The sequence below is a fragment of the Grus americana genome, chromosome 1 (genome assembly GCF_028858705.1).
Source record: "Grus americana isolate bGruAme1 chromosome 1, bGruAme1.mat, whole genome shotgun sequence".
Lineage (NCBI taxonomy): Eukaryota > Metazoa > Chordata > Aves > Gruiformes > Gruidae > Grus > Grus americana.
This window is the reverse complement of record NC_072852.1, coordinates 64,689,756-64,711,483: the sequence shown is the minus strand read 5'-3', so window position 1 is coordinate 64,711,483 and position 21,728 is coordinate 64,689,756. Positions and strand designations below refer to the sequence as shown.

The 21,728-nt window shown below is 46.7% G+C and overlaps 1 protein-coding gene across 5 annotated transcripts in view; it reads left to right on the top strand.

Moving 5' to 3' along the window:
* The window catches only part of DENND2A (DENN domain containing 2A), a 61,108-nt gene that overhangs the window by 4,016 nt on the left and 35,364 nt on the right, over nt 1-21,728 (top strand). For 3 of the 5 annotated variants that reach the window (XR_008578005.1, XM_054833151.1, XM_054833123.1), the window contains exon 2: nt 20,085-20,183. Coding sequence is in view for 4 of the 5 variants with exons in the window: in XM_054833151.1 (XP_054689126.1) it covers nt 20,113-20,183 (71 nt within the window). In the remaining variant the exon portion in view is untranslated. Of the gene's footprint in view, nt 1-792; nt 940-16,636; nt 16,656-20,084; nt 20,184-21,728 lie in introns of those variants that run through there. The other 2 variants (XM_054833133.1, XM_054833143.1) reach the window with 2 other exon arrangements.

Genomic DNA, 21,728 nt, shown 5'->3' with positions numbered 1-21,728 from the left:
GATAGAAGCTTGAAAGAGTAATGTTCTGCTGGAACGAACGCTGTGAGTGCTCGTATAATCTTCACCCTTGTTCAGTACCTCTTCCTCTCCCCAGGCTAGGGAAACCAGCTGCAGCTGGCATACTGTTAGTACCAAGCCAGATTCAGTAGTTGCAGTGGTGATTAAAGGTCAGTTTTGACTAATTAAACTAGTTAGGAGTTAGTATATCTCTGAAGCTTTCTTGTATGTGGGCGAGGTCATCATCCCACCCCTGGGATTTGCTTGGGGTCTTTTGGTTTTCTTTTATTAATCGCTTGTGCAAATGAGAATTTGGCTTGAACATTACCCGTTATCTTTATGTGCTGTTACATGTGGTCCTTTGCTGAATGTGAGATGTGTCTGTGTCGGCCATCTGACAAGCGACTCATGGGTGGCTGGGGCAAAGCCTTGGGTCACTCATCAGGAGCAGCAGGGCTGGGGCCAGGAGAGGAGGTGGTTGTCCTGCGGCCAGGTTGCCATGTTTGGCCCAGGCAGGAGGTGCTGGTCCTCAGGTCCCCTGCGCTGCAGCCAAAGCTCTCGCTCATCCCTGTGCTCCTGGGATGGGAACTGGCAGCGTTTATACGATGAAAGGGAGCTTTTCCTGAGCGCTGCCTTTGCCCATACATGTGCTGGCCCAGAGCCAGGATGGAAACTCTGTCCTCATGAGCAGAGAGAGGGAGATGGGAGGGGCGAGAGACAGAGAGGGGCCCAGAAGCAGAGTGAGTTAAAATAAAAACACCAACCCACGCAGAGAAAAACCTCTAACAGATGGGCCTGGCCGTCCCCTGGGTTCTTCATGCAGTTGGCTTCACGTGCAGCGCTGACGAGGTCTCATCTACAGGTCTGGGTATGGGACATGGATCATTTTGAGATGCGCGATGGCAGATCAGAGTAAAAGGCAAAAGGAAGCAAGCTAGACAGGTAAGGTAGCTGTTGTGCAGCTCTATTTGTGATGCCTGAAGTGGAGTTTGTGAGCTGCTACTGGTGCTGCGCCACTAATAAGGCAGATGCTGCTGCGTGAGCCGTTGGAGGGGCATTACTTTGTTTTCAACTGTGGCATCTTTTAACTGTGGCAAGTCTTGTCTCCTCTGTAAAATAGTATTGCTAGTATTGATAAAGATTTGTTTAATTAGTCCTGTTCCTTCTAGCACATGTACAGCAGAGAGCTATTGATCTGGATTAAGACTAGTGTAAAGACAGGTTCTGCAAGTAGATGCTGGCAGCTGTATTTTCCTATGCCCAGCTCCTTATTAGGCATTGCGGTAAGTAATCATATCTGCTGAACAGTTCAGCATATGGGGTGCCGACCTTGCTTGGGAATGTCTTGCCTTGGTTAGATATCTGTGCAGGAGACTCCGCCTGGCAGAAAATCTGGTCTCAGAGAAGCAATCAGAAAAGCTTGGCTCTGAGCTTGTTTGAAAATCTGGCCCAGACACTTAAAATGTCGAGAGCTGATGATAGTTAGGGGCAGCTTGAGTGGGGAAAGGTGCCACCTCACTTGGAATTGGACGAAAGAATTCTGGGTGAGACCCTGCCAGGCACTGAAACTCCTGATCCTGCAGATCCCTGAGAGCAGATGGCTCCTGACCAAGTTCAGGCATGTAAGTTGTGTTTCCAGAAACTTACTGGGGACTCTGGCAATCCACCAGAGAGACTGTTTCAAGGGAAAAGGACTTACTGCTCTTTGTAACCAGAAAAATTTTAAAAGGCTGGATGCTCTGTGTTTTAATTAAATTTCCCTTTGGGAATAAAAGTGGTGAAGTGTTTCTGTGATCCTGCTATGCCTAAATATTCTGTACAGTGCCCCCAGTTTGGCAGATCGTTTAAGCAGACGTGTAGGTCTAAGCGTGTGCGTAAGTCCACCCAGCAGAGCACTTTGGCTCCCAGTGCAGTACATCATTCCTGCTCAGGGAAGTTTGGACTGGACTTCATGCAATCTAATTGAAGATAGTGGGGCTTTGAGCATAGGCTTAAAATTAAAAACCTGCTTAGGTGTTTTCCTCAGCACAAATGGTCTCTCACACACCCAGCTGTATTCTGTAGAATCATTTTATATTAGTGATGTCCTTGAACATTGCTTTCCTCTTAATATCCTGCGAGACTTCTTGCCAAGTGCTTGCTGACAAGCCCTGTTACTGTGAGCAGTTCAGGTGAGATGCTGTCACAGCCCTGGTATTTTGCTAGCATTGTGAATAGGCATGCATATGCGAATGATTAAATCAACCCATCAGGGTGTCATCTGGAGAGAAACAAATGCTGAGCTTGCTTTGCAGGCGGTGGGAGGGGGGAGGAGGATGAGATCCCCTCTGTATTTTTTGTTGAAAGCTTTTCCCCTCTGCAGATGTGCAGCTGCTGAAGTTCGTTGCCAAAAGCCAGCCGTGACTTACAGAGCTGGGGAATGTGCACACATCTGTTTGCAGAGGAGAGCAGTGAAGGGGTCGGGTCTCCTGTCCCAGGGGATTATGTTCTCGTGATAGATAGAGCTGACTGTCATGGAGGGAAATGGCAAATTTCACAGGGCACCATGAGGGCACTTCATAAATATGAGTTCGCTTGCCAGTGTCAGCCAAGCATCACCTTGCTAAATTAAAAAGGAAAGAGCTCGCAGAGACTTTTCAGACTATTGGAGCTTTTTTCTTTAAAAATGTTAAGCCCCGCAGAAGATGGATATGTTTTCCACATACAAAAATACAATGTGTTTCAGCTGCAAAGCATGCTGTAAATATAAGCTTCACATTTTCTTTTAGGTAAGAGTCAAGTCTTGGGCTATCCAGGGCTCAGAGTGACATAGTAGCAAAGGGAAATAAATGCCTCTTACTAAAATCGAGAACGGCATCTTCTCCCAGCACATGTAGCAGTTCAGAAATCAACATCTGGCCAAAAATAGACCCTGAGACATCCTTCACGCTCTACTGAAGTCCATGGGAGCTCATCATGAATTCAGGGAGCCTGGGATCAGGCTGTAATTGAGAATCTGTTTTTCCCTGCCTTGACGTGCTAGGCAGGATGTGCAGCAATCTGTAGTTGAATTCTGCAAGCTTACTGAAGAGACATGTGTAAGGTATTGAGCTTTTTCCAGATGATGTAAGAAGCCCTGTTCTAGCTGGCTGCCATTTTTCAGCTTTGTCAAACTCGGAGAGAGGCCCGAGACGTTTCCTCCTGGGAAACTAACACGTGGTAACTGTTTTTTGCATCAGATTTCTGTCTCTGTCCCCCAAGATTACTACGAGTGACTCCAAGTTGAAGTTTTGCCATGGTGTCACCCCTCACGTACAACAGTCCTGTACTTGTGTTGGTGAAGGTCACTGATGGCTATTGCCACTTAGTCTGTGCTAAAGCTTGCCTCGTTGCAATCCTCTTGTTTGCCCAGCAGGAAACCTTCCTTGTAGGATGATTTAGCATACACAAATTCAGCAGGGAACCAAGGTTTGCCCTGTTAAATTCCTAAATTCCTTCACTAGTCAGAGAAAGACACTTTTGGGTGTGTTTCTAGGAAAAATAGGATCATCTCTAAAAGGCACAAATTTCATAAAACATCAGAATTTGATGAGGTTGTGGTTTGTTTTTCTTTAACTTATTCTGACATATAATATATTGCTTCATGTCCCACTTGCTTAATGTTTGCTTGCATGGGGTAAAATTATTTTCCTGATCCAAAGGAATCTGGAAGCGTTATCAGAAACAGAGGACTTGCCCTGTCAGCACAGTGAAGGACTTCAACTCTGACCAACAATCGCTTCAGGAATAAATACATCAAACCAAACTAATAACATATGCTGATCCCAGTCCCTCTGCTCATTCACACTCAAGGCAGCCTTCCATTCAATTTTTAGTAGTAGTAGTAGTGTTAGTATTTTATTTTTACTTTAGGCTCCTGGTAAAGATTTGCTTTTTGAAAAATCAAGCCTGACCTTGGATTACATTGATTTTTCTTTCTTTCTATTTTTAAGTGAAAAGAAACTTTAAAAAAGGCCTGGAAACAAGTAATCACCAACCCATTCTTTTTTCCTGAGGAAATAAAAAATTCAGCTGTCTCACCGTCTCTGTTGCACATGTAACTTTCTTCTTTTTTTTATTAAGCTTGTGAACAAATTTTGCAACAGAGGAGATTTTGGTATGGCTTGCCATGAAATCCTTGAATGCAGAATTAAGCAGGAGATTGTATAATGCAACTTTTCCGAAGCAACTGCCTCACAGAGTCAGCATAACTTGGTGATACACTGATGAAGCATGATGAGATGTATGTGGATGAGATCACCAGAAAAACAAGGTGGCGTCAACTGTTGTTGCTCCATTAACTTTGGCTCAGCAATGACCTGGAAGTGAGGTTTGGGGCTTTTTGGTGCTTTGGAAGAAATTTTGTGGTATTTCTTTTTCAGTTTTGTGGTTGAATAAAAAAATTATATAAAGAACTATTTGGAGAAAGGTGGCAGGCTGGCCCCATGTCTTCCTTTCCCTCCTTTTTTCCCCTTCCAAAAAAATTATGGTGGGAAGGAGGGGAAGCCTAAACAAAGTGTTGTGGCTCCTTTTGAAGGGAAGGTTAAACTCATACACACCCAATCTAGCTAAATTTTCGTTGGTAATGTCATTTCACAGTAAAGAACCTAATTCTAATTGAAGAACACGTTTGGGGAATTTCCCCTAAAAGATCAAGTTTAGGTTTAGTTTGTCACTAATGTCTGTAGACATTATCTTTTCAGTAAAGAAAATTTGGACATTATCAAAAGATCCACTATGTTCAGCCATGAGTACTTGAAGCAACACGGTGCAGCTTCTACCTTTGCATAAAGAAGGTGGTTCTGATGAGGAATATCTAACTGGTCTGTTTATAAGGGATCTAAGCTAGGGAACACGTGCATTTGTTAAAATCACCATCTTCTGCGGGGACAAAAACATTTATGGACAGCCTCTTTTCCTGAGCCAGACCTTTAGAGCTGAGTGTGTAATGATATTTTTGGGGTGGGGGAGATGGGAACTTCACAGAGGGACCTGCATATCATCAGGGTGTTGTACTGGGAAAGTCACATGTCTCCTAATGCTGGTCACCTACTGGGGGAGACCTCATCACTCACCCTGCGGGAAAGCTTTGTATTCTTTAACACCACCTGAAAACCTGTAAGGCTTGTCCCCTGAGGAGAGACTTTATGGACTTGAGCTGAGGGGGCTCTGCTTGGGTTTCTGTGGACCTGTGTTGGTGAGGAGCAGAAATGAGGTGAATGTGGACATTTGGGTGGGTGAAATGCAAGCTGCACCAAAATAACTGGAGTCAAATCAATCGCTTCAGTAGAGCTAGGATTTTGCCTCGCGTTGGACTGGAACAAGATGTTTATGAGCGTTTAAGATGAAAGGGGATAATGTTTATTGAATCGTTCAGGGGACAGGGGCTTCTGCAAAGGGTTTGACTCCAGAAGACTCCTACTTTGATATTTTGTTCTGGGTCCTGTAAAATGTGCCCTTGTGAAATGCATGCACTGCTGGCTGCTTTGTAGTAATGAGCTTTTCCTGTGCACAATAAACAGTATCGGGGCCCAGTCCAGGACAACATTCAAACATCTTGGGTGGAGTATGCCCTTGTGGTTACCCTGGAATACAAAACTTGGATGCACATTCTCTGGATTGGAAGCTTCTGTAAGAATAGCTCTGCTTCAGTCGTGAGATAAGCAGGAATCAATGGAGGAAATGGTACGTGGGTGCTCTGCTTCTGCTCCGTTAATCAACAGTTTGATGTATGTGAAAGAAAGTAAACAATGGATATTAAAATCCTCTGGAGTATGCATTGCCTTTAGCACATCCCTTGGAAGAGAGTAATGAACAATATACGTCTGTTTGATATCTCTCGAGTTTCTAGGTTTTCTGCCATGAGAAACCCAAAGAAATACTTCAGCAAAGAAAACCCCCAAATCTTCCAAATAAATGCTTTTCAGTATTTCTCAGAGTTTTTTGTTTTGGGGAGGGAGGTTTGGTTGTTTGGGTTTTTTTAAATTTAGTTATGAACTAACTTTAAGCTTTTCAAAAAATTGTGCCCTGATGTCTCTGAAAGTGGAATGAATTTGGGAAGAAAATATTGTCTTTTTCTAACAGTGAGAATTTACAGCACTCATCAGTATTTGCCAAGGCAGCCTTACTGCTGGATTCACAACCTCCCTCATAGCTTCCACTGAACAGTTGAAGTTTTTTTAGACACTATAGAAATACTAGGGACAAAAGACTGTGAAAGTATGTTAGGGGTAGCATAATTGTGTATCTTGTTTTAGCAGCCATTTTTTACTGCATGCTTGCTGGTTAGTTGGAGAAAGACAAAAAATATCTCTTGGGGAGGAAAAGGCACCTAGCCATAGTGTTTTGAAAGGGAATTTTTCTGCAGTTTTTTGTGGTTTGTTTTGTTTTCCACAGAGAAAATAGGAGTGAATTCTCTGGTTTACAATAATCAATGACAGGTTATCATAGGATAATCCACGTTGGAAGGGATTGCAGGAGGAATCTACTCCATCCTCCTGCTCAGAGAGATTCAGGTTTGAGCTCAGAATGGGTTGGTCAGGGCTTTGTCCGGTTGGGTTTTGAAAAGCTCCAACATGTTTCAGGGCTCTTCCAGAGCTGTGTTATCCTCATGGTGAAAAAAAATAATTCTTTATATCAGCTCTCTATCTTGTTTCCACTTGTTCCTGTTGTCTCTCATCCATTGGAGAGAGAAGCATCCAAGGAAGTGGCTTCAGGTCACACACTGTGAAAGTTTTGTTTTTATGAGAAGTAAAATGTTTAAAAAGTCATGACAGAATGTAGAAATTTGAGTCTCGTTTCTGAAAGGGACTGGGACGCATGGGGTGGCAGTCCAGATCTGAGTTGGACATGCTTAGGTGCATAGCGTCACTGGGTCAGTCTGTCTGTCTTCTGAGCTGCTAGGACATGAGGAAGCTCTTTAGAGCCTGTCTGGATTAATCAGTTCTTCTGGAAGTACCTTTTCCAGACTGTGACCCATTATCTCAGGCATCTCCCACGTTAGCAAGTTCTGCCAGCTCTGTGGGAAGTGCCAGAGTTTGCAGGTATGTAGATGCATAAAGATGCAGATAGATGTTTTCTCAGTTTTCCCAGCAATACCTAGACAACATCTCCTGTTGCAACCAGTGAAAAAGTAATGCATGCTTACAATTCTTTGAAAATGTTAGCTGCTTTTACAATGTTTGTTTAAAAAAAAAAATCTGATCCTCAGTTGGTTTTGAAAATGGGTCTTAAACTTGAAAGTTGTGTAGTCACTTCTGAAAACTTTAACTTCTTGGTTTTGTTTATTTGTTTATTTCCCCAGAACTTTTCTGCCAGCAAGGTGGCAGAAGAATGTGCCACCAAGCCATGGTGGTGTCTTGCCAGCATTTTTGTCTGACAGTACCAGAAGATCAAATCGTTTTTCCCTCCTATTACGTACTTTTATTTTATAGTCAGAAGCTGTACCAAAGCCAACGGAGGAGAATGTATGGATGGTTACAAGCAGTAGACTTACTCCTTACACTCTACCCTTGTCTGTTGGGTCAGAGAGCCAAAGAGCAAGGGGTCCTTCCTCAAGCTGTTTTGTGCTGTGGTTGCTAAATGCCTGGTTACTGGGAGGGCACGGGCAGATGAACAACATGGTGATGTGAGTTGACTTTCTGTTTGTTTTGCTTTCTTGTCTGGGGGTGCCAGTGTCAGCGTGGGGGGAAACCCTTGTGTTTCCCCGGGCCATCACCCTCCTGACACGCTGCTCTGCCAAGCCCCTTCAGCAGTTCCTGCACTCGGCATCACCCTGGGAGGGAGAGAGTATCGAACTGCACATGAGAGTGAAAGGGCGGAGGAGAAAGAGCTGTTTTCCCTAGGATTTGGGATTTTTGGTTAGGGGTTTTTTTCCCACTTTTATTGGCTGTGAGTGCAATGACCGCTTAACCACATGGACCGGGCTGGCTCCCTCCCCCACGCTTCCTCTCCCTGGCAGAGCAGAGCCTCTCAGGTTTCCTCCCAGCGCGGGCGGATGGCGGCTCGTAGCTACATTCCTCTTAGTACAAAAGAAAAGGAAAAACTGCTCTCCACGCGGGCAGATGGCCGACTGTTTCCTGGCAGCTCTGCTCCAGTGTCCTTTTTCCTATTGTCCTGACAAACACACTCATGCACGCACACACCCACAGGGAGCAGCTTTCCTCCTGGAAAAATAAATAAATGCAAGCCCTCTTTGCAGAGGTTTATCTTCTTTGGAGCTGCGCGGGTTTCCTCCTCGTGATGGGTGAATCTTTGGCAGCTCACGTGCTGCCTGGCCCTGCTCTCTGCTGAGAAAGGTTGAATGAGGGGGCGGTGTGCTGCGCTGCAGTTGAAAGATTTCGATAAGAAATGAGATCTGCAATAAACAGATTCTGCATTTGTGATGGCCAAGATATGTGGAAGAGCGAGGGTCGGAGGAAAAAGGAGGTCGAGCAAGGTGGGGGAGAAGTGGGCTCTCCAGAACAAAAAAGCAATCTACAAGTGACTTTCTGCTTCAGGAGGGTGATGCTTAATAGAGACAGACTGTAGCGGCAGGTCACGGACTCAGAGCTGGTACAGGAAGGTCTCCTGGAGTACACAGCTACCAGGGCTCTGCAGATGGTGCCCCAAGGTTGTGGTGATGGAACCCTTCAGGAAGCTGTGCGCTAAATCCTCATCAGGAGGGGCAAGAGTCAGCATCCTGCAGGGTGAAGGCCACCAAAGAGAGATTTGTTGAGGCTCCGTTTGTCTTCCCTGATGATAACTTATTTTGGAAGAAGTTGAGGTTCTTCATTTTAATGCTCTCATTTCCTTTCTGAATGTGAGACAATTTGTCTTCCTGCCAGGAAACTCTTTGCAGAGTTGCTCCTCGAAGGGACCTCTTTGGGTCCTGCCTATGGTACTATAGCAGAGGTTATCTCACCACATCGAAAATGAATTCCAGTGTGGTTCATGAGCTGAACACTATATTTTAGTGGCAGTTTGTTTCCTATGCTGTCAAATGTTTGGGTTTCTTATAAGCATAATAATAACCCTGAATTCTTTCCAATTCTTTTTACACTAGAAGTGGTTTCCTGTTGTAGTAGGACTGGTGTATTTGTAACACAGCGTTCCTATCAGAGGAGGGAGAGTATCTACACCAGTTGGCTACGGTGACAGAAATGCATGTTTGCCAGTGCAGTTTTTTGTCTTTGTTGGGGACTGAAGTCAGCTCCACTGCATCTGCTAGGAATCCTCCCTCTTTGTGTGGCTGGTAGATGGTTCTGCTGGCAAATGTCTGCTCGTGTAAATCTGGTCCATATTTCTTTTGTTTTATTCCATATTGACTACAGTCATCTTGTATGTGGGTAATTTCAAAGCCAAAGAAAACAGATATGAAACGCCGGCTCTACTGATGTCATCAGCAAGCTCGTGTTTGCTTCAGTAACACAGGATTCACCGCTAATGTCTTCTTCAGCCTTGATTTAAAGTAACTGAATTTTCATTTATTAGGCTGCAAAGCATAAGTAAATATTATCCCACTTTGAATGGGGCTGAGCAACCCCCCTGTGTGTGCACATGCACTAATGCAAGATCTGAAACACAAGGAGGTGATCTAGTATTGCCAAAAACCGTCACAGAAGAGCTGTCCTCTACTCCTGCCAGTGCTTCCCAGGGTCTTGGTTTCTCCATCTGGAATTGTATTTTTTTAATCTTTTGTTCATGACTTCCTTGTAGAATGCTTAGCTTGAAACATGTCATTCCATTAAACATTGTAATTAGACTTCATTTTAGCAGCCAAATTGGGAAATACTGAATCTTTCTCTTCCTTCCCATGTGAATTTTTTTAATATTTGTTAACCTACTTGCAGGAGTGAAGACTCATCATGTCTCTGAACAGTAATACAAACTGTACTTGCCACCACAAAGAATAACAGTATTTACTTTCCATACATGCAGGACTTAATCTGTGCTTGTGAGCTGTGAATTAGAAAAAGAGCATTGCTGTTTCGTTTGACATGGTCATGTAACATCCCACCACTAACCCTGGAAATGCTGTGTTTCCAGCTGAGGGTGTGGTTGCCTAAAGGAGACTGGAGGGATGTCAAATACCCTTGAGCTGTTGAGCTTTTTTTCTGTTTGTTATGTGTTTAAGGGGAGGAACAAAGGGAAAATAAGACAATGGGAAATGTGGGACAAGCTTAATAATAGTGGATACCATGAGCCCCACCTTTAACAGAAGACAATTCACATTGTGGGACCCTGTTTTCGATTTCTGACTTCAGGTCAATTTTTTTTGTTTCAGTCTGCAGTTTTCCATGCTGAGCATTTGCCTCTGGCTGAATTACTTTTGAAAGCCTTCAGCCAAAATATTTCAGCTGTTTCAAAGAGTGAAGCTAGGGGAGAACTATGTGCTGTTTCCCCTGCGTTAGAAGATGCATTGGGCTTTTCTTTTTTGCTAAGACTGATCTTATGCTTTGAAAGAGAGGTGTTATAGGCTGTTTGGGTCCGGCATTTGTTTTTCTATTTGTCTGTCTTCTGTGTCATTTCTACCTTAACTCTTCCAAGGTTCTGTGGGAAGAAAATTTCAGCTGGCACATAGTCAGCAGAGGTTTTTATTTTTAGTAACTAAAATCTTCAGTGGTCACCTTGTTCCCGAATGTGCTGTCCTCCCAGCTCCTTGTGCCAGGCAGCTGAAACTGGTGCTGTCCCTGTGGAGCTTCACCTACAATCTTCAGCAAATGGGTGGTGGAGGGATGTAATGGACAGGAGACGAGGGTAGTTTCTCAAGGGTCCAGCTGCTTTACTACAGAACAGGGATGGCCCAAGGATGCAGTTGAGACCCAGGGTGACCCACCAGTATTGCCCACAGCAGGTCCTGCTGGTTCCTGTCTTCTCATTGCTGAGGGTTAGCTTCTTTCCAACAGAGCCTTGTTGCCAACCCAGTCCTAACACTGGTCCTATAATAAAGCCCCAGCCTGCGAGTCATATGTGGATGGATACATGCCATCTGCAGTTCAGAGCCAAAGGCTGGCCACCTAACCAGCAGTTCAGAATATGTTTCTGGGGTTTAGTAGGACCTCCTTGTAAATCTCTGCCCAGGAACAGTCAACTATACTACCAGGAGTTTTTCTCCTGTGCCATTAATTATCCCGCTGGCAGCATAGCAGAAAAGAGGTGGAAATGGGTTAATTTACTAGTATCCAGAAGAGGCAAAGCCTGGACTAGGAAGGAAGGAAAAGATCCTTGGTCCTAGTCAAGGTCAATGATTTGGAAATAAAGATACAGTCACTCTGCTTCATAAGAAATAATTGCTACGCTGTGCGTGCATGGGTATTCAGTGAGGGAGAGGTGTGGGATCCACTCAGGATATTGACAGTGGAAATGAGTGTATGGAGTCCACGGTGTTCAACGTGTAGGTGCAGACCGTCTGCATAGGGCAAGTGTTGTCTTGGATAAGCACTGTGGACGTGCAGAGGCTGTATGCAAGAGTTTGGGATGTTTGGTAGCCAGGAGAGAGCTGTAGTGGATCTAAAATCTGGGGAAATGTGCAAGCTCTTCAAGTTGGGCCCTGTAAGGGCAGGCAGAAAGGAGGTGCTCAAGCCAATGTGGTGTCAGATGGCTTTGGTTTGGGGAGAATAGGCCTGGGGGCACGTAAAAAAACCCACAAAACTGGTAGCTGCAGGGAAGCAGCTTTTAGGGTAGTAGATTGAGTGGAGGAGGCTTCCTGAGACTGGAAGTGTGGAGGGGAGGCTATTTCTACTGGAGCAGGGAGGTAGAACAGGGGTGGGCAAGGAAAAGTGAGGCAGGGCTGAGGGCTGGGTAGATCTGGGAGAGCCCTTAAGTTTGGTCAGGGAGGGAGAAGTAAAGCGAAGAAGAGTCTGCAGCTTGCAGCCATTGTAGAAAGTCCTTCGGATGGGAAGAAGATATTTGGACATCTTTGGGTAGAGAAGGATGGGCTAAGCAATGTTTTGACAGGACAAGTCTGGAAAGAGAGGGATGCAGGGAAACGGTGATGGGGAAGGGCAGAGAGGGCCTGACTGGGACAGCTGATAGTGGGAGGAACATGGGATTAGCAGTGTGTAATGAAACTGGGACTTGAACAGTGACCTCAGAGTTAAACCCGGGCTGTCTGGGCAAGGTGGGACCTGGGAAGCAGGGACTGCTATTGAGTAGGTGAGGAAGGCTCTATGTAACAAGGTTCTAGTGTGAGGAGGTGAGTGGACAGAGGACAAACTTAAAAAATAATGGTGTGTCCCCCCAAAACCTGCTTCCTTCCAAAGCCTGGAATGGAGCCCATGCTTCCTGAAGTCCCTGTGCCCCTGGCAAGTGTGTGCAAAACCCCTGGCAAAGTGTCTGTCCCATCCTCTTCCAGGAGCTGCTGCTGTTACCAGCTATTCCACTAACTGAGGTGCCAGAGGTCCCTGTGGTGGAGCCACAGCATCCAGCTGTCCCGGCAGCTCCATGCCATCCCACACCATGGGACTCCAGTGGGGGTTTTTTCCAGTTTGCCTTTAAACCAAACCAGCCAACTCAAAGCTGAAACTTTGTGTTCTCCAAATGGGGAAGGGGAGAGAGAGAGAGAGAGGAAGGAAGGAAGAAAGGAAGGAAGGAAGGAAGGAGTGAAGCACTCAGGAACTGAGAAGCGCCACGTTTATGGTTGTCCGTGCCGTTTCAGATGTGTCTTCCACGCGTGTGTGCTGCAGCGGTCAAGCTTGGCTAGGTGGTCACAGGCATCTGTTCCGTGCGTCTGTGGTCTCCTTCAGTGCAACAGAAGGGGCCTGCTCTGGAGGCGAGTGGGAGTAATATAGCAAGTGAAATGAGTGCTGCAGGGATTCCTTGCTTAATTTGGCAGGTAATGAAGGAGAAATTGCCAGGAACCTCCTCACTTGCCCTTCCCACAGCTCACCATGATGTCGGACAAACCCTGAAAGTAGAGATTTTGCCAGCTGCAGCCAGCTGTGTGTTCCCTGGCCTGGGTGCCAGACGTCGGGCCATGGGGCTGGCCCCATGGCTGCTTGTGAAGACAGTGGGGTTTTGTGGTGGAACAGTCTGAAAAATCAAGTCTTGCTTGTCTCTCTACTAAAAGCAGATTGTAGTTTTGCCTGCAGTCTGCGCAACTCAGTTTGCCATTTTTATGGTTATATAGTGAACAACAAAAGTCCTTGAAAGGAAGCAGTGAGGAGAAAGCAAAATATTCAGTGAATCTGTCTCAGCAATGTGATTTCATCCCTTCCCTTCCATGTGCTTCAGTGCTCATCAGGTTTTCCATGACAGGTGACTATCTGAGCAGAAAACTTCTTCCTTTTCCCCCCTTGTATTTCTTTGCTAGTTTAGCGAGTTAAACTAGCTAGCTTGCTAGCCCTTGCTACCTCAGAAAGGGCTTTACAGGCATTGGAGTTGATACAAAGGAAGCGGGAGCAAGAAGGGAGGAAAAAATAGGCACATCCTTAATCAAGGGCAACTATTGGATCTGATCAGGCATGCCCTTTACCAAGGACAGGGATGAGACCGCATTGCTGGCAGCCAAAGGAGGAGCAGGGCAGTTCCTTCAACCATAGTAATCCTTTAAATCGGGTTAGTGACATATAAGCAGGCAGTTTGTTCTGTGGGCTTAGAGAGGGAGAAGGTCAGTGGAACGAATTATATCATCAAATTAAAGACATATCGTAACACACAACATAGCTTTTCTGCACGCAGGCTGAACGCCGACACTGCCAGTTTCTGCATTCCTTGCATTGCAGTGTTGGTCCTCTGACACAGGGTGCATGCACAAAGAGAGAGGTTGCAGTACGTCAATTCCACTTGGGTTTTTTGAAAATACAGTTTGTTTTGACACATGGGATTCTTCTGACCCCCTTGTAAGCCCTGTGGTGTAAGATATAATACATCAAAGAGAAAAGTTAGGACAGAGTGAAGCAAAGGGGGTAGGAAGCTGTGTGGGATCTGGCTCTAAAAGGTACTGTAGGAGCATATTGCTTCCCAATCATTGGCCCTTCATGGGTATGTTTAATTAAGTTTATCCTGCTTTTTTTTCTTTAATAAATGACCTGGACCTGACAATCCACAATTAGGACCTCATTACGAGTGTGATGAACTGAACAATCCTGCTGTTAGTGTCTTCAGTCTCCATGGCCCGCAGGAGACTCACATGGCCAGGATAGTCAGAGCCTCCAAAGAGGTGACAGCTCACCTTGCCCCAAACTCACTGTGCCCAGCACAGGATGGCAGAGTAGCTGAGGTGGGAAGGCACCGCTGGAGATGGCCAAGTCCAACCACCTGCTCAGAGCAGCAGGGTCATATAAAGCGGCTTGCTCAGGACACTGTCCAGTCGGGTTTTGAGGGTCTTCAAGGACGGAGACTCTGCAGCCTCTGTGGGCAACCCGTGCCAGTGCTCGGTCATGCTCTCAGTAAAAAAGATTTTTCTTGTTTGTAAGCTGAATCATCCTTTCACTGGATGCCACTGAGAAACCCTGCCGGTGTAGAGGTGGCCCATCCTCTCAGACCTTGGGGTGCGCTCATCTGCAGGGCTGACTGGGAGAGGAAAGAAGTGGAGTTCATAGAAGTCTTCTGAGGAGAAACTGTTGCTGCTGTCAGCTGGGGAGGGCTCATGGCACATGCTGTGGAGCTTTGGGTCAAACACCCTGAGCTCAAGTTTCAGAAAACCCTTGTATCTGCCAGCAAACACCCTTCTCCATACCAGAAATGGCAGGAGGGCAATTAGCTGATGTCCTGAGTTGCTGCACCCTGGTACATGAGACCGGAGTGCTTGGCTGTGAGACTGGCATGGACACATGTGGTCCTGGGGTCTCCTGCTGGAGGAGGCCATGCAGTGACCACCACTGCCCAAAGGCGCCAGGCCACCTGCGGGAGGTCAGCTCCGAGAAGCGCTTTCCAGTAGTGCATCCCTGTGCTGCAGCAGGGAGCTACCACCTCCTGCTCCTGGGAGCCCTCATGGCAGAGGAAAAGAGGTAGCAGTCCGGGGCTGCAGAGAGGTGAGGAGCCATGGCAGGGGAGCACGAGCCAGCAGTCAGGCCTTTGTGTGCAAGGCTGCCAGGTCAGGGTGGGCTGGCCTTGCCTTGCCACTGAGTTGATGTTGGGCACCTCAAGTCAGTGACTCCTCCACTGCAAGCATCTTGTTTCACCACGGGAGCCTGCTCTTGTGTGCTGTTGTCCTTCTCGGCTCTAGCAGTGTTCCTGCTTGGCTGGTGTCCTCCTTGCTCTGCGAGCACTCGTCCCCTGAGGTTGCGCTGCTGCTGGGGACCTTGGGAAGGCAGCGTGCTCGTACACAGGCCCAGGGACACTGCCTGATGCTGGGACTGTGCCCGGGGGCCCGTGCAGTGGCCTCTCCGTATGTGTGTTCGTGCACAAGCACCCGTCCTCATGCCTGCTTCTTCCCCCAAAGGGAAGTGGGCTCCAAACAGAGCAAGGGCTGGGGGAGGGATCCTTGAAGGCTTTAACCGTTGGCTTCCCCTTACTCACGATTTTCCTGTTAGTGTTTTGTCTTCTTGGCATCCTTCCTGTTCTTTAAATATGTATTTTATATATTGTTGTCTCGTTGTTGCTGTCTGTATGTTGCGTCCTTTGTTCTGTAAAGCACAGGAGTGGAGAGGTGTTACTTGCAGACTTTGTCTGGCTGCTCGGGGTTACTCATGAAAGTAACTGGAGAGACCATTTCTGTGAGCACCAAGACAACGAAAGCATGCATAGGCTTTAAATGCAGCATCTTTTTTCTTCTCAGAGGAGAGTTTGACCAGCTGCGGGTCGCTGCTGATGCTGTGAAGCCTTACTGTTTATGTGCACCAGTGGTGTGGCTAGTATCCAGTTACAAACTTGGATCTGATTTTTGTGTGAGGTGCAGAGTCAACAGAGCAAAGAAAATCTTGAGACATGGCCTCCAGCATGCAGCAGTGGTAATACCTATCCCCAAACCACAAGCCCCTTTGGGGTATGCTTGGTTTATTCCCCACGAATGAAATAGCAAAGAAGGGAGGCCTGGGAGGCTCGCTGCCATCACTGCCTGACCTTGTTGTAGGCAAGACTCCATGTGTGCGACCTTGCGCACTGGCTGCGTATATCCCTGATGATGTGGGCTGCAGGGCGTTGGGTGCTCCTCTGGCTTTTGTCGTCTGGTGGCTGCACCGAGTGCAGTGGGCAAAGCTGGTTTCTTCCTCTCCCTGAAGGAGTTTAGCTTGTATTCCTCTGGAAGACTTCTCTGTCCTTTGGGGGTGGGAGCATGCCCACTGTCAGCGCCTCTTTTTTATTTGCCGGTTGCTTTGGAAACATCATGTAGTATCTAGTGCCCTGAACCAGATGTGCATACTCCAACCAGCATTTTGATCGGAAGTGGGGAAGAGGGCATTGGGGAAGGGGGGGTGGGAGGAAAACTTAAATTAGAAGAAAGCCAAACAGCTATTGCTGGAGACAGATGATTACAGCTCATTTCAAGGCTGTTTCCTGCATGCCAATGATAGATCAGTAAACAAACGCCTCTTTGCAAACACAAAGCAGGCAGGAACTCATGTTTGGAAGAGAGAGGTCGGGGTAGGTCTCTGCTTCGCTTGGTAGCAGGAAGCCCCTATCACATGGCCCTGGGAATTGTGAGGCCGGGTGTGTGTGGGAGATACAAGGAGAGGCTTCTACTGGGAGACTTCACATCCTTCCCAGGGTCCGGCCAACAGGTCTGAGAGCTCCCTCCCCTCCCTCTTTCCTCCTGCCTCCTCCCCTGTCCTTCCTTTCTCAGTTTAATTTTGAAACGATATCAGATGACTGCTTTGTTCCCCCAAACAATGGCAGGGTTTACTGAATAAATGGCAGTGGCGAGGCTCTCCAAATGGGGCTCAGCATCTTCTCTCCCCTTTTATGGCCTTGCTGCTCCGGGATGTATGTGCCAGGACTGGTGGCCCTGGGCTCGAGTTGCTGCGGGCCTGTGCTTCCCATTGCCAGTAGAAAGTTCTTGTGTGGTTTTTAGAGAAACCAGCAATCGGTCCAGAAGTACCAGCTTGATGTATGTATGTCCTTCTCGAGTTGGCTGCTAACTGGACGCAGCGCCTCACATTTCTTCTAGGCAACTTGGAGGGCCCTGGTCATGTTGCACATGAGACAGCAAAGCCAAGCATTTTGGATAAGACTCCTGAGCCTCTGGCAGGTCTCCCTTCCCCATGCCTACAGGCACACTCTCTTGTGCTCTCTCTCCCCACTTCCCTCCCTTTTTCCCTCCTGTCCACACAGTCTCATCACCTCTCTTGTACCAGATCAGGACAAGAATGGACCCCTTGTCAGACCCCTTCCATGAGCTGCTTTGTCTAAAACTCTCAGCGAGCTATAGCAGGGACAGGTGCTCCAAAGAGAGCCCAAGCCAGCACGCAATCAGGGTAGTGTGTGGTCAGTCGTAGCAGAGATGTGGGGAGACAGGAGGCACAGGAGCTCCCCTTGCCCTTTGCAGTGAACTGTCATGTTAACTCTGGGTGCCTTGTGGAGCCAAACATTGGTAGAGAAGATCAACCTTGTGTTTTCCAACTGGAGGCAATTTTCCATCACTGCTGTCCCAGCTTCCTCTTGTCAGGTGTTGGGAATGCCTGTGGGTCAGGCTTGCCAGTCATTTCTGGTGACCTTATTAATGGAAGAGATGATCCCATCACCTTTAAAGTTCATTTGGGATTGGGATTGGGATTGGCCCCAAGCAAATTATCTGATTGTTGTACTAATTGGGAGGTACCTTATTATTTTCTACTATTTTATTCCAGAGGTGACTCTTTTTTTTCTTCATGTCTTCTAGTGTGTTTGGATAAATATTTATTTGGGCAGGACCAGCTAATGTACTACAATAATCCCTTAGGTGATGCTGAGGACATCCTGCATACCCCACTGCTCAAGGGTGAAGGCACAGCAATCTGTGTATCATCTCTTAGGGATGACTTTACTCCCCTGAGCAGTGTCTATTGTCAGTGGGTGTGTCGGTGTCGGCAGGTACCTGGTGGTTGTCACGTTGCAGCATCTGATGTGTTGCTGTTTTGGAAGCTTCTGGCCCGCTCTTTAATCTGCCTAGTGTGAGTGCTTTGCATTAGTTACTCCTTCCACACATGGTGGCTGGAGGAAACAGATCTCCCTCTGGCCTTGACTCCAAGTCATGCCGATCTGCTGATCGCAGCAGCACTCCTTTCACGGGAGACCCTTTTGCAGCACTCAGCAACTGTCTTGTGCCTCTCTTCTGCTCACCAAGGGCAATGGGGTCTGTCCCATCCACTACAGGTGAAGAAACGAGCATACCTCTTATTCTGTATTACCTTCTTTTTGGCCTCTCCCACAGGAGGGACATCAGGTGTGTGACTGTGCTGAGCACCGGCATACATTTGCTCATACCCAGATGTTCATTCTCAAGATAGTGTTTGTTAGGAAAAGGATGAGAGATGGAGTTTCCTGACGGGGAAATTGATCTTATCAAGACAGACAAGCTTATCCCAAGTGAACAGGCAGTACGGCAGCAGAGCCATGGGTTGTGTGTATGCCAGCTCCCGTTGTTACGTTTCTTACTGCTAAAGGCAGTGCCAAGGAGTTCCGGCCGCTGACCCTGCTGTGCGAGGCACTAAATGAGCGATGAGTGAAGAGACCGTCCCTGCTGTAGGGACGTTGTAAACCAAGTGCAGAGCAGCCCCTGTTGCAGCTTTGCAAGAATCTGCTTTGGCTGCCTGGGTGAGTCATTCTTTGGCCGGGGACCGGCGGGATCGTTAGTTTTTCATTATTCTCAATCCATAACAGTTAACGGATGGATGAATAGATTTTGTTCCTTGGGCTGGTAAATTTTCTTGACAGTGTTGCAAGGCTGTTCTGTGTCTAGAAGTGAAGTGGGTGTTTGTTCCAGTTACTAACGAGGAAGAGAAGCCAAGGAGGTTTATTGTCTGGGGAAAGAGAGTCCACTAAGTGGTTAGCAATGAGCTGCCCTGAGCATGTACACATTGAGTTGACCCAGAGTTCACTCCTTGCTTCAGGAACGTTGCCAGTGTGGGATAAAGGGAGGGAGAGAAAACTGGGAACAAACGAGACTGGTTGGGGTTTTTTTCCCTTTTTTTCTCTCTCTGCCCAAAATACTTGAACAGTGGAAACAAGAGATCCTTTTGTTCTTTACTGTTTCTGGTGTGGTGGGTTTTATTTTTTTAATGACAAGAACCTACTGAATTTCCTGAGGCACTCAGTCTTGTTGCCAAATGCTCAGCATTGTGGGGCAGCATCTGGCAGACCAGCCAAGTGGACAGATTCGAAAGGCTTCAGATTTTCCAAATATTGCCTACAAAATGGTGAACCCCATGTCATTGCAATGCTGCAGATCAGGCAGACCACCCTGAGAAGTGAGGAGAGATGGTGCTGCAGAGTAACAAAATAATTCTTTTATTTTTTTTATTTAAAGAGAGTATTGTGGGGAAATAAAAAGAGGATGGGGTCTGTTGCATTAACTGGGTAGCAGCAGTACTCAAAAGGAAGAGAGGGACAGTCACTCCATGGATGCTAGAAATCATGAGGCAAACAGAATGACTCATTTTTGTGACTGATTTATTTTACCTCCACAAGGAGTAGTCCTCTGAAAGCAGATCAGTAGCAGCCTAACATGGCCCACCAGAGAGAAGGAAACCAGTGGTTGCAGTGCAGTGTCTCTTCAGCCTAAAAGATTTTCTGTCCCAAGCTGGGGACGTTGTGACAGTGTTGCATGCACAGGGATCACTTTGGTCGTGTGGTCTTAACACAGGTTGTTTTAAAATTGTTTTTGTTTTAGTCTTCTGCAAGGAAAAAAATCTAAATCTGCTGAGATTTTGGCAATAATAAAAGCCTTCACAAAAAGTGCTCCATGTTTAAGTCATGGTACAGCAGTTGATGCTGAGTCAAAGACAATTTTTGCTGTCCAAACCCGTTGACTCTTCCCTGGGCTTCTGAGGGGTGATGCTATTGCCCCTCTTCCCATTTCTCAGAGGAGGAAACTGAGACTGTCCTCAGAGAACTGTCATGTCTTGCTCCTGCTCTTCTCCTGGATTTGAAGGAGAAACGTGTGTGTGTGTGTGTAGGAGGAAGAGAAGGATGCTGAGCACAGAGCAACACCTCTTCCTTGTGTCTGTCTGCAGGTGACCTGCTGCCCTGCTGTGTGCTGACATGATGACAGCTAGCAAGGTGGCCGATGTGAGCAGCAAGTCTGAAAGCAGTGTCTGCACGTCTGTTGAGAGGTGAGAGCTTTCCATGTTTTAGTGCCAGGGTGCTTTGCTTGTGGTTATTATCTCCAACAGAAAGAAAACCAAAGGAAGGAAACGTTCTCTCTGCTCTGCACCGTCCCTCTCTCCTCACATGTTAAAACACACCCTGTAGGTCTCAGGTGGTTTCATTGCCATCTCAGGACTGTGACGCTGTCCATTTTAGCATCCAGTCAGACTGATAATGTCTTAGACTCGCAATGCTAGAAGAGGTCTGCCCCAAGGCAAGTGTGCTGATGACATGCCTGTCAATGTTCACCCTGCCTGCACTTCAAATCTTCAATGCTGGAGACTCCAGACTTTTACAATATCCCCTACTGTCCCCACCCATTGCAGGTTTTTCCCAGTGTTCAACCCTGGTTTCTATTGTGCAGTCCAACCACCAGTGGCACTATGATGCCCTGCTCCTTGGGGAAGGCCGTGGCGTTCGCAGTGCCAGCTCTTAACCAAAGCATGATGTTGTCACCGAGACAGTCAGGAGTTAAATATCTGTGAGGCTAGGGAAGAACAGTATCTGGCTCAGGTCCCATTTCTGCTCAGAAACCCATCCCAGATTCAATTTGCACTACAACTGAGCCTGCAATGGCTGCCAGTGTTGCTTAACTCCAGGACAAAGCTCGAGGCCTGCCAGCACGCAGGGTATCCATATGGATGCTCTTACAAGAGCACTAAGTTCTGGAAGAGGCACACTTGATACATTTAAGTTAATAGAGCAGTTTCCTGAGTTGAATCTCAGTGTTGGGATCATGGTAAATGGACTAATGATAGGGATTTTTTTCATCCCTGTAACTACCTTGTGTTGTCATGGTGCTCCTTCCCAAGCCCAGGCAAAACTGAAAGACATGGCTAAGTGCTTTGGTTCAGAAACATTTTGTGTTCAAATAACTGTCTCTTCAGCTAGAACTTTACTATATTGATAAAATATCACAATATTGATACTGTGATATCATGCACTTGGAAATCCCTAGACTAAATAAATATATTAGGGATTTTTGGTGCAGTTTGGACTCAAACAGTGAAGATGTTTAATCCTTTGCTCTGAGAATGTTGAATCTGGTGTTTGGGTGCTACATCAGGTGCACTAGGCTAGGGGAGGAGTGTGCCTGGGTGCGTGGAAGCCCAAGCCCACTTGTGGCCTGGGATGGTAGGGCCGTAGAAATGTAATAATAAAAGTGCAGTCTTTGTGCATTAACATGCATTTGGGGAACATTTGGATGGACCAAGAAAGATCCTCTGAGCAGGCCCTAGAGCAATGCCAGCTGTATCGTATGTTTTCTCCTCTGTTTAACAGCAGCAATTTTGCTATTGTTTGCAAGTGGTCCATTTTGCATTTCTTTGCAGTGGACCTGCTTAATGCCCTCACGATGTCCAAAACTCTACTGCACTTCTGAACACACACGAAAATGCTGTTGAACCTGTCATTGGTATCAACATGTCTGATGTACGAAAACTACCTCTCTAACCTGCCACCTACTTCTGCCACAGAGAAAGACTTCATTTCAAACTCTTAGTCATAACAAG